Genomic DNA, 13731 nt, shown 5'->3' with positions numbered 1-13731 from the left:
ATTTAATAATTAAAATAATTGGGATTTGTATTCATTTTTTGAATATTTTCCCTGTGGATGATCGCATTATAAACGTTGTATGTTTCATGATATTGAACTCATGAAGTTCTAAACATGTTTAGCGTATTTTACATATAATCGTAAATTTAATTTTAAAATAACAAGAATTTGTGTATACCTACTATTTCTATTTTGAACTTTTGTCTAGTATTTTGAAAATAAATTGATGTGTAGGCAGGAATTTGTGTCCTAATCGTTAATTATGTGTTATGTCCTTATAATAATTCGCGGTTACGAATAATGGAAGAAGGTAGTGGTTTGTTAAGCTTTGGTTACCTTACGATTCAGTGAGTGTTAAATATTTTTTAAACACAGCAGTTCTTAAACCATTGTGAGTTACAGAGCTTTCCCTCCAAGACCCAAGTATTAATCAACTATTTTAATTTTTTTAACCAGTGACATACATTTTTATTTAATTTTAAGCTTGTTTGAAAATTATTAACAATTATATTATAGTGTAAAATAAAAAATAAAAAACCCAAGGAGTACTTCCAATGAAGGAGGGGAGAGTGATCTGTCCCTCTCGATGACTATTACATACCTACCTAGATCTACCTATATTTAATCGATACAATTCAATATCACAACATCTACAACATCTACTATATCTGTGGTCTACCTACAGTATTTTATAAATTTTAATAAAACATTCATATACCATATCATTCCACGTAAACTGAACACATTCTCAAAAAAGACAAAGTCAGACATTCTATTGTTATAGGTTCGATTGAGATTACATTATGTGTCCATCGTATCGGCTATGTATATATTAAATACAATAAAACACCGTTCCGAGAACATGACGCAATATAATGTTGTTACCAAATGGAGGGCACAGGCAAACACATGCAGATTGTATACCGTGTAATTTTATTAAATACATTTTTTTTTTCAGAATTCGTTTGATAACATATTCACTGATCATTCCGTTATTTAAAAAATATATAAATATACTTTGAAAACAAACTATTATTTTTATTACTATTTATAAAACGAATTTCAATACATTTTGTATATAGGGTTTTTCAATTAATTAAACTTAATAATAATGTTGAGAATATTTTTTATATAGGAAAAACGTACACAACATAAAACAATATTACAATAAACTATAAAGTAATATAATAACTAATAGGTACCTAACCTATATCACTTTTACAATATTGTATGTTCATCAATATAAATTTAAATTAATAAATTGATATTATGGGGCTTGAATATACATTTATATACATATAGAAGTTAGTGACATATTGTAAATTTATAATACATAAAAAGTAAAACATCACTATATAAAATATAGCATTATTGATTTTACTTTACTCGTTTATTACACAGTTATTGTATAGTTATTAAGTTATACGTATGTTAAAAAATTACGAAGGAATATAAAATGAATCTTACGATGGGTTTTCTTTGGGTTTTTATTATTCCACGTTTATAAATAACTACCTGGCATCAATAAGAGCGCAAATGTTATATATACGATATACTATTACCTATGATTTTGTTTGCTGCAGTGTTTTCTCTTTTCAGTAGATATAACCACAGAATAGAATAATGTATTATCTATGATTACTACAATAATAATAATAATATTAAAATAAATGATATGTTAAGTCATAATCTACATATATTTCGGCTAAAATAAGTGCAATTACACTCTACCGAGTCCGTTAAGCCGAAAAGGAACACATGATATCTGATCGCTGATAATAATATTAATAATAATATTCCATCTATCGCAGGTGTGTTTCGATCGAATTTTAAACGATTATAAGTAACTTTTTTAAAGAAAAATGATATAGCTTTTATCTTGAATTCAATAGTTCAATCAATTATTGTATTCAATTTTAAACAAAATATCCATGTAGCTTCTTAATATGTTTGGCCATTTATATTACAGTCGTGGGGTGTAGATTTATCTAATTTAGTCATGGCGGAAACGCATACAACGATATAACAGTAAATTATATATAAGCTACCTGCAAACAGCGCACATAATTACTCATGTATGTTGGCTGCATTATTATAATATTGTAACAATTGTCTTGTATATATAGTGTTAGCAAAACAACCAATTATTTAGGTCAAAAAGTATATTTTATTATAAACCATTTAAATTCTAAAATTATCAATAAATATCTATTTATCACATATATTTGTTGATAAATGCATATTATATTACGGGTGAATAATACTCAATACAAAAACAATATGTTAATACTAATTTGTTAATAGTCAACAAAAATAAATCTTTAATATGAAAAATTAAATCATAGGTATGGAAAATTATTGCAATTATAATCATGGAATATATTGTGATTAATTTTATTAGGTAACTGTAACTTTCATAAAATCGTATTGTTTTATTATTATTATTATTATTAGTTGGAATGTGTACTTATTTGTGGAAGCGATCAAAAAGAAAATCTGAATGTGTAAAGAAAACAGACGATTTAAAGGTATACAAATTATAATTATGTCCAATATGTCCACATGTGTTATTTATAAGTACTAACTGTGATAATGCAATTATACTCTACGAAATCGTTAATAGTCAGTGTAGTCAAGTATTTGTATAAAAGTATTTGATTTTCAAATACAAATAAGTCCAAGACAGTATTTAAAATTCTTTCCAAATACTTAAACCAAAAATTTTTAAATACTTTTTGGTGAAATGATTACAACATTGTTGGATCGAACAAAAGTCGAACAAAAGTTACCATATTGTGCATGTAGTCTTATCGGAATCAATTGACTAGTTTTCAATTGTCCTTGGTAAAAATAATAACAAACATGGTGATTATTATTATATATTTTTATCCATGACAACTAAATACTAAACTGTTTATTAATTAACTTATGGAAAATACAAATCATTATTTAGTTTTGTTAAACGTCTCGACGATTTTCTTACAAACTTATATAATATCTCAAAAAAGTTAATTTTTGTAATTTAATTTAATTTAACAACAATATGTTATCCAAATCGATAATAGTCAGTGTTGCGTTAGGGACAGTTGGATTAGCTGGAATGTGTACATATATTTTATGGAAGCGATCGAAAAGAACATCTGCGTGTGTAATGAATATATCTAGAGGGACATGGGGACATGCTGGCAAATACAACAATTCAACGTCCATGAAAAAATGTTTAGATCACATCAAAGCGAAGAAGAACATACTCCAATTATTACGAGACTCTGCTAATCTCATTCCAACATTAGCTAATGTGGAATATTATGCAAAGCACCCCGTGGGCAAGAGACAACCCGTCATTACAAGAGTAAAAGGTTTCCAACTGGAGTCTTGATGTAAATGGAAAAATACTCCACCACATTGTAGGTCTACCGTAACTCACGTCTGTGTTTTCAAAACTAAATACAGATATCAAACGTGACATGAAATTTGGTTGAGGTTTCTCTGTAATTAAAAAAAAAAAAATCATTATGACAAATACAATACGTGTTCGTTATTTAATATGATATATATCATATTAAGTTTATACGAAGTATAATTAGTATCGATAAAACATAACATTCCTACCTGTATAGATACTCTTGGACATTTTGAAGTCACTGTTATATTGTAGTTTAGCTCTTCTATGTTCAAACGCACTCTTGCTTTTTCTATAACATGGTACGTGGTATAAATTAAAATAAATTATTAATGGTAACAGTATGATACGCGCGACGGTCTTAAGCATCCAATGAAATTGGCGATCGAATTAGTATTTTGAGCCACTTTAGTGAGAACTCGATGATTAATTGTAGTTAGAAAATAATATTATGTTTAATGGACAACGATATTCAGTCTATACAGTAGTAGATTATAATCAAACGCGTTTTGAGTCAGTTGACACGCTAAAAAATATCGTTTAATAATAAAGGGTGTCCCTCTGCTTCGTGTGGTTGAAAAAACTCACCTAATATTTTATCACATTCCAGAATTACGGTCAACAACAATAGTCCCAAGAAAAAAAAACGCCGCTGGAACATCGGAAAACAAAATGAAGTATAAATTTTTACAAAAAAATGTGAAGGAGACACAACACTGCGTGGTTAGAACGATTTCAAACGCCCCATCATTAAACAATTTTAACATTAAAATCAAAAATATCATCAGCACACTATTGTCTCTCTTTCTCTCTCTAATCTACGTGCAATATACCAAATTTACGATCAGCAGAAAAATCAACCCAATGTCATAAATTGTTAGAAAATAAATTGTATTGAAATGTTCTATGGGATACTTACCTTTGGTATGTAACATCTGACGAAATAGTTTGACCACGAAACTAACCATGATCGATCTAAATGTGAGAAATTAATCGACTGAAGGTTATAGAAGATTAGAACAACTAATTTACTGAACGTTGTAGAAAATTATATAATATAATCCATAAATTCTATCACGATAAATCAATACGAATATTAAGCTTCTGTTTGCTAAGACAAATAATGTACGAATGAGCCGTTGATATAAATATTTTATTTCCAAACAAATCTGTTATCTGTTGCGAGGCAACAAAATTTAATAATATTATTGTGGTATCTATGCATATAAAGGAAAATGATACACTAGTCGATAAAACTGACCAAACTCAGGAATATAAAAAACACAATTATAAACTGGCAAGACCCGATTAGTAAAATGAACTGAACTCAAACAAAAATAATAAAAATAATAAAGCATTTAACTGAGTGTGATCTGGGTGTATGTGTTAGATTCTGAGCGGAGCGATGAATGTATTGATTTTACCATGATGTGTGGTGTTAGATGCTTCGATTTTTGACTTCAGTACCTCGTTCGATCAGAAAGTGAATCTAGTTGGTACTTTGGGGGGTCAAAAGTGAAAAATTCTTAATACTTTTTTAAATGTAGACGGTTTCACGTTTTTTGTGTAAAGAGACTGACTACTGAGACATTAGTCAATACATTTTCGTTGGTTCTCAGTAGACGTAAATACTAAATAACTTGTAACCTACTGTACAGCAGAGCGACATCCACGACTTACCCGCCTTTTTTAAAATTGTTAATGACTGGAGTTTGGAAGTTATAGAAGCAAAAATAGGCAAAATATGCAAGAAAAAATTATAAAATATGCATGGAAAAGTGTGAAATATGCAAAACAAAAAAAATTTATTTATTTACCTATTTAAAGTGTGTAATTTATTTATTAATATATTACACGAAAAAAATTCAAAAGACATATACTTCAAAAATTTTTATTATTTAAATAACTTATATAAATTATAGGTATATAACAAAAAAAAAAAAACATGGTGTGTTACCGGTTGGCGTTTCAGATTTTATTGAACTGAAAGAATAGTTTAATAAATATATTTTCATTATTTGTGAAATACAAAATAAATATAAACATTGAATAATACCTGTTAAGTTGTTTTTCACTTTACTAGCGTTGTGTTATGTAACATTATTTAAAATAAATTGGTTAAGAATGGAAAAAATTTAATTTTTGTATAAAATATAAAATATGCCAAAATTAATGAAAATCGACGAAATATGCACTTTTTCTCTAAAATTATTGAAATATACAAAATATGCAATTTTAAACTCAACATTGAATAGCTCGGATTTCTAGCTTGGTCTGCTATAATTTGACAGCATACAGAAGAATATGCAACTCCTATAACTTACGAACCCTATTAATAACATAACAGATTACCGCTAATGTTTTAAATTGAAATAAGTTTAAAATGTGACTCTTTTACTTAATTTATTGTGGCATCTCATACAATAAATTGTATTGTTTATATATTAAAATAACATAGGTATATGAAATTAAAATAAGTTTGTACTTAACCTATATTTCTATGTTATAATATTTAATACTTATTATACAATATACCTAAAATAATAAATAATATTATATTTAAGTGGTTCAACATAATTCGAATTTTCAGAATTTTGTTTAAAACCAATTATGTAGATCAATAAAATATTACCATAATATCCAAGATATGTTGTAAAGTATTTGAGGAAAAATATGCAATATACATAATAATGTATAGTTTTTTACTGTGAATTATAATTATTATATTTAACTTCGTCAATGAAAGTTGTTAAGTATAGAAGAGTCCTGTTTTATATAGTGGTGTAAAATATATTTGTATGTTGTATAAAATTAATGTAAATCATGAAATTCATATTAGTTGATTTATATATATCATTTTATTGATTGATATATATAGTTGATTCCATACAAAAATAGAATATATTTTAAACAAATAGTTACATTCTAATTCTACTCAATACTTTTCGAAATCAGTACATCTGTATTTTTACTTGAATACATATTTTAAATATTATCTTTTACAAGACTTCTTATGTCCATATTCCTTTCGATGAATAAGTTACACACCTACCATACTCGTCACTTATTATCGTTTATTATAGTATTGACTTTAGAAAGCCTATGAATGATGTGTGACTATTTTCCTTAAACGCGCACTAGCTGTAACACCAAACATGGGACCAATAATACTCTGCTGTACTATAAACCAAGCTCAACGCCGCTGTCCGTAAAGTCTTAGGATCAGCACACAAGCGCGTTACTGCAACTTTTTGTACACAAACATGTTAAAATTACGACGCACAATTTGAGATCCACGATTTAAAGAGTTTCTGCCTGTTATTTATCTATTATTATATTATTATAAAAATGAGCTGCACAGTCGTGCAGTACGTCTCGTGGATTCGTCAATCCACTAGTAGTATAGATGAACTATTATACTTTTAGATTTTGATGCATTGGAAATTTCAGGGTCGTTATTAATATAAAGCTTATAAATTTAAATAAATATATTTTTTCCGCAAATAATAAACAATACTCTTAAAATAGTGTTGAGGTCGAGATCTTTGATCAATTGATCAAGTGTCATATTTGCAAACTAAAAATCATAATCTTGGAAGATGGTTTAGGCACTCAGCTTTCGCACTCAAAAGACGGTATTACATATTATTCATATAGGTGGTCGAGAATTTCACGATTTTCAAAAATGTATTTTATAATTTAATATCGTTTTGACATTTATTATTAATTTTATATATAGGTAACTAATATGAGACGCTTAAAAATGAAAATGGCCATGTCAAGATGCATTTCTTAAATTAATTTTTAATTGCAAACAATGTTTCATTATTTGGTATAGGCTCTATAACCTATATGATTTTTCAGTTGATTCTTCCTTTTCAACATTTCTGACAGTAATACAATGTGTCGATACGGTATAAACATTTTTAAAATAATAACACAACGAGACTGACTTTGAAAAAAGAATTTATAATTTAATGATATTTTAATACAGTTATATAATTATGCATAAAATATTGTAATCATGTACACAATTTACAATTATCTATTAGTTTACATTCATTTTAGAAATTATTTAAGAAAATAGAAGTTTATTATATATTTGGTCCATGCATGTAGTCTGCTTGTTGTCAGGAATATATAGGTAATGATTGTCAATGGTACCGTACACGAACTGCTGTGGCAAAAAAACTTCGAGTACACATATTTTAAGATTTTTTGAATACAGTATGAATTACGTTGGTTTACATTTTCAATTCTTATCATAAAAATAATTATCATATACACATATTTTAACTACAAAACAATTTGAATTATCGATGAATACAATACAATATTTAAGTGTATATATTTATATTTTTATTTTTATTTTTATTTATATTTCACACGTTTCGAATTCATAAAAGTTAAATACGATTATGTTCATATTATACCAAGTCTTTTCAACTAGCTATAATGTTTATATCATAATACGAACGTTGCATTTGACAACATTGTTTATACCTAATTAATGTTTTTCAAATCTTTTTTTTCATAATAATATTAGGTATATAGCTCATAATTTATTGAAAAAAATAATTATTTGAAAAACATTAAATAGGCTTGGTATATGAATATATTTAACTTTGATATCTACTGTATTAAATCGTTTCTCCTTTTTGGTTTGAAAAATATACACAAATAAAATTGAATTTATGTCAACAAATAAATTTTCGAAGTATCAAGACAAACGATCTATTTGCATAAATGAGATGGTTAACTTACTAATGATAAAATATCTTGCGATGAACCAAGAGTTATTATTATTATTGACCAACGAGAGTCAACCAGACATTTTGGAATCAAAATTGTGATATAAAACAATTCTTTGTTAAATTTGTAAAGTGAAAGAAGTTGAAGTTTCACACATCTCTAATGTCATAAATTACAAAATCATATAATAACAAGATTCATTCTATTTCGCTTGAAAATAGCAGGAAGAAAAAATACTAAGCTTCTAAATAAATATAGAAGCAAGTCCATTGTTTGCCATGCTAAGATATTTAATAATTTCTGTATTGTATATAATATTTTATCATTAGTTAACCCTCTCATTTATGCAATTAGTTCGTTTGTTTTAACATTTCGAAAATGTATTTATATTTATTGATAAAAATTCTATTATATTTGTGTATATTTTTCAAACCAAAAAGGAGAAATAATTTAATACAGTAGATATCAAAGTTAAATATATTCATATACCAAGCCTATTTAATGTTTTTCAAATAATTATTTTTTTCAATAAATTATGATCTATATATACCTAATATTATTATGGCCGTTGTGAAGAAGTATTTGTAGCGGAACACAAGCGACTGCCGTCTGGACGATTCGCCGTGCCATTACCGACGCGCACAGCCTTGTCTTCGCTAAGTTTTCCAGGTTCCCGTGAACACGCGATCAAACGCTTTGAAAATCTCGAGAAACGACTGTCGAAGGACTCCAAACTACGAGAGTTATATTCCAATTTCATGTCCGAATACTTATCACTAGGTCATATGTCGGTGGCAAAAACACCCGGGACATACTTCATACCGCACCACGCCGTATATCGACCTGCAGATGGCGACAACAAGATCCGCGTCGTATTTGACGCGTCTGCGAAGGGATCTCGAAGTTTGTCATTAAACGAATGTCTATTGCAGGGCCCCAAATTACAACAAGACATCGTCGATGTACTGACCCGTTTTCGTGTACCAAAGATAGTTTTTACGGCAGATATATGTAAAATGTACCGCCAAATATTGGTCCTACCGGAGTACCGTACACTCCAGCACGTGTTTTGGCGGTCGTCTCCGTTCGAAAAACTCGTTGAGTATGAACTTGATACAGTGACATACGGGACAAACTGTGCCCCATTTCTAGCACTTCGCGTCCTTAAGGCAATCGCCGTTAATGATTGCACTGATTATGACGACGTTCGTGACGCGTTGCTAAACCAGACATACGTCGATGATGTGTGTGCTGGCGCTGATTCCATTACCGATGTTTTAAAATTCCAATCCAGCCTAATTTCAATTCTGAATCGTGCGGGGCTAGAATTAAAAAAATGGTCCAGTAACGAACCCGACGTGTTAACCGCCGTGCCTGCCGACCATTGTGTAAATTATCCACATTCGTTTGACGCCGCAGATGACAGCGGTATAAAAGTACTCGGCCTTCAATGGCATCCGACCAACGATTCGTTTTCGTGTGCCCTTCGTCCTAATTTGTTGCCGATCATTTGCACGAAAAGAGGATTGCTGTCCATGATCGCGAGGATTTACGATCCTTTAGGACTGTTTGCACCCGCAATCTTTCACGGGAAATGCATTATGCAGCGCACATGGTCGGCGAAGGCATCATGGGATGACCCCCTTCCGGATGACATCTCGCGGGATTGGGAATCGTTTGTATCAGACCTGCCATCCCTTAACGACCTGAAGGTACCTCGTCATTTCAATTCCCGTCGTGGATCGCCGTGTCAACTATTGGGATTTTGCGATGCCTCACAGCACGGTTACGCTGCAGTTTTATACATAAAGATGTTAGACCATGATTCTGATTCTAGCAACATTTTTCTCGTCGGGACAAAAACGAAGCTGGCGCCGATAAAACCCTTGTCGATTCCGCGGTTGGAGCTGAACGCCGCGTTATTGCTATCTCGATGGATGAGTCGAATACGGGCAACCCTTAAATCGTATTTAAACATCGTCGATTTGTACGCATGGAGTGATTCAGCCATCGTATTGTCTTGGTTGAAAAATCCACATACGTCATTTAAGGTATACGTTTCCAATCGCGTCCATCAAATCATTACTCTAATGCCTGACTGTCGATGGCTCCACATAAAGTCGGAAGAAAACCCCGCAGATTGTGCCTCGCGCGGCGTCTTACCTTCGGTGTTATCTAGTCTATCGCTATATTGGCAAGGTCCTCGGTTCCTCCACGATGACGCGGCGAGCTGGGACGTGACTGTACCGTCGATCCCGATACCCGAACTACCTGAGACGCGGCCTGTAGCTCTAGTGCTCAGCACTGAACAGCCATCAGAATGGTATGACAGTTTCTCATCATATGACCGGCTGGTCCGCGTAGTTGCCTACATTTATCGTTTTCTTCAAGCATGTAAGAAACACCCTCGGCCTGCCATTGGGGCACTACAGCGCACCGAACTCGATGACTCCATCAGCAAGCTGGTCATCATGTCTCAACGATGTTTCTATAAAACTTTAGCACACGAACTATTGACGTCAGCACGTGTGTCATCGAAACACCTATCACGACTACGTCCGTTCCTAGACCCATCTGGGGTGATTCGCGTTGGTGGGCGATTGCGCCATTCACATTTAAATTATGGTAGTAAACACCCCATGTTATTAGCGAAACAATCGCATTTGTCGTTGTTAATATGCCGCCGATGGCATAAAATTACGTGTCATGCTGGTCCGCGAATAATGACGGCCCTTATATCGCGTGATTTCTGGATTGTGTCAATCAAATCTGTGTTACACACCGTCACACGCGCATGTCCGGTCTGCGTGCGTTTTGATGCGAAACCGCCGCAACCTATAATGGCAGATTTGCCAGCCGCACGAGTTCAGCAAAGTAGGCCGTTCGCGAGGGTAGGGGTTGATTATGCCGGCCCACTTCAAATGCGTGAAGTGCAACTTCGAAAATCTCGAGTATATAAAGTGTCAAAAATGTATCCAATATTTATCTTTTACGTTTGTAAAAAATTTTGTCAACCCTCCAGAAAAATTTTATTTTTTCTGTTGAATGCAGTCAAATACATACGAGAGATCTTATATTCAATATTATAGGTTATAGGTAATTTACCAAATATTATAGATTAAGGGACCTAAAATGTTTAGATTAGCTATACATTTTCAAGGGTACATAAATTGTCACATTTATTAATGGAGCTGTTACGTATTCTTATTCATAGTATATTAAATAACTCGAAGAGGGTGGGGTTTGTTTCAGAATTTACTAACGTCCAATATGTCGGCTTGTCTCTTGTCCACGGGGTGCTTTGCATAATATTCCACATTAGCTAATGTCGGAATGAGATTAGCAGAGTCTCGTAATAGTTGGATTGTGTTATTCTTCGACTTGATGTGTTCTAAGCATTTATTGATGGACGTTGAATAGTTGTTTTTTCCAGCATGTCCCCAGGTCCCTGTAGATACATACAATTCACACGCTGATGTTCTTCTGGATCGCTTACGTAAAATATAAGTACATATTCCAGCCAATCCAACTGTCCCTAACGCGACACTGATTATTATAGATTTAGATAACATATTGTTGTTAATAAATTAAATTAGATTGCAAAAATTCACAGTTTTGAGCTATTATATACGTTTGTAAGAAAATTGTTTATACGTTTAACAAAACTAAATAATCATTGGTCTTTTTCATAAGTTAATAAATAAACAGTTTAGTATTGTGTCGTCATGGATAAAAATATATAACTTTTGTTCGACTTAAATTATAGGATATTATTGATATCTCGTTTGGTGGCCTTTAATTTTTTTTTTGAAATTTCACGTTAATATTTTTGCTTTTTCATTCATTCATCACTTCTGAAACATTTGTACAATGTTTGTATTAACTAAATTTTTTAGTAGACACTAAGCATAATTGGCAAGATGTTGTGTACGATTAATGCGTTTTCAAATATTTTTATAGATTTTTTACACCACTCAAATATTATAATAATTAAATTGATTAATTAATATTTTCTATGTCAAATGGAATAAGTAGTCGCATGACATATTACGATAAAAATGCACCGATGTATTTACACTCAATGTAAAATTTACCCTTATTTTTACTGTTAATTGTTATTCGGATGATTTTTTTTAAAACGTTGACACATTTATAGATAGTTCGTCGTTTCTATTTTACAGGGAATGTCGATGAATGTATGTACTCAAACGTGTTACCTATATTGCGTCAATATACCCAAAATAAATGTTTTAGAGGTGATGAATGAATGAAAAAGCAAAAATATTAACGTTAAATTTCAAAAAAAAATTATTGGCCAGCAAATGAGATATCAATAATATCCTATAATTTAAGTCGAACAAAAGTTACCACATTATGCATGTAGTCTTATCGGAATCAATTGACTAGTTTTCAATTGTCCTTGGTAAAAATAATAACAAAAATTGTGATTATTATTATATATTTTTATCCATGACGACACAATACTAAACTGTTTATTTATTAACTTATGGAAAAGACCAATAATTATTTAGTTTTGTTAAACGTATAAACAATTTTCTTTCAAACGTATATAATAGCTCAAAACTGTGAATTTTTGCAATCTAATTTAATTTAACATCAATATGTTATCTAAATCTATATTAATCAGTGTCGCGTTAGGGGCAGCTGGATTGGCTGGAATATGTACTTATATTTTACGTAAGCGATCCAGAAGAACATCAGCGTGTGAATTGTATGTATCTACAGGGACCTGGGGACATGCTGGAAAAAACAACTATTCAACGTCCATCATTAAATGCTTAGAACACATAAAATCGAAGAAGAACACAATCCAACTATTACGAGACTCTGCTAATGTCATTCCGACATTAGCTAATGTGGAATATTATGCAAAGCACCCCGTGGACAAGAGACAAGCCGACATTTTGGACGTTAGTAAATTCTGAAACAAACCCCACCCTCTTCGAGTTATTTAATATACTATGAATAAGAATACGTAACAGCTCCATTAATAAATGTGACAATTTATGTACCCTTGAAAATGTATAGCTAATCTAAACATTTTACGTCCCTTAATCTATAATATTTGGTAAATTACCTATAACCTATAATATTGAATATAAGATCTCTCGTATGTATTTGACTGCATTCAACAGAAAAATTAAATTTTTCTGGAGGGTTGACAAAATTTTTTACAAACTTAAAAGATAAATATTGGATACATTTTTAGGAATTCGAAGAACTACTTGGTCCAGATCCTTCGGGAACAACAACTTTAAAACAATCTACGTTAAAACTATTTAGTGCTTGGGAAGACGAAAAAAATTTTTCAAAAAAAGCTAAAGATTATGATATAAACGCTATGGTTGTTTGAGCCGCAATTTCGTGCCCGACGATTTGCACCGACGGCAATACAGAGTCCAGAGTCCAGCCAGATTACTACAGGTTTTGACGATCTTTATCAACTATCGTCGTCGTAATCGCAGCTTGGACGGTCGCGGCGCGTAATAATATACGCACCAGTCAGTCTACGAGAAACTTCTCGTCTCGCCTCTCGCGACCGGTGCGTGCTGTGT

The 13731-nt window shown here is 31.3% G+C and overlaps 1 protein-coding gene and 1 long non-coding RNA gene across 2 annotated transcripts; one reads left to right on the top strand and one right to left on the bottom strand.

Moving 5' to 3' along the window:
• Positions 1–2406: 2406 nt before the first annotated feature.
• On the bottom strand, positions 2407–4562 carry LOC149057138 (uncharacterized). Its single transcript, XR_016190967.1, has 3 exons — positions 4323–4562; positions 3613–3695; positions 2407–3489 (listed from the first exon to the last, which is right to left on the bottom strand). It is a non-coding gene; the product is annotated as an uncharacterized LOC149057138 (long non-coding RNA).
• A 4378-nt stretch (positions 4563–8940) lies between these two features.
• LOC149057137 (uncharacterized) lies at positions 8941–13529 on the top strand. Its single transcript, XM_089223301.1, has 3 exons — positions 8941–11126; positions 12804–13086; positions 13386–13529. Exons 1-3 carry the CDS (start codon positions 8941–8943, stop codon positions 13527–13529), a joined length of 2613 nt encoding a protein of 870 aa, XP_089079427.1.
• Positions 13530–13731: the final 202 nt, after the last annotated feature.

The sequence above is a fragment of the Diuraphis noxia genome, unplaced genomic scaffold (assembly GCF_037042655.1).
Source record: "Diuraphis noxia isolate RWA-SAM2 unplaced genomic scaffold, SU_Dnox_SAM2 contig0003, whole genome shotgun sequence".
NCBI classification, from domain to species: Eukaryota; Metazoa; Arthropoda; class Insecta; order Hemiptera; family Aphididae; genus Diuraphis; species Diuraphis noxia.
This window is presented reverse-complemented; position numbering and strand designations above follow the sequence as displayed.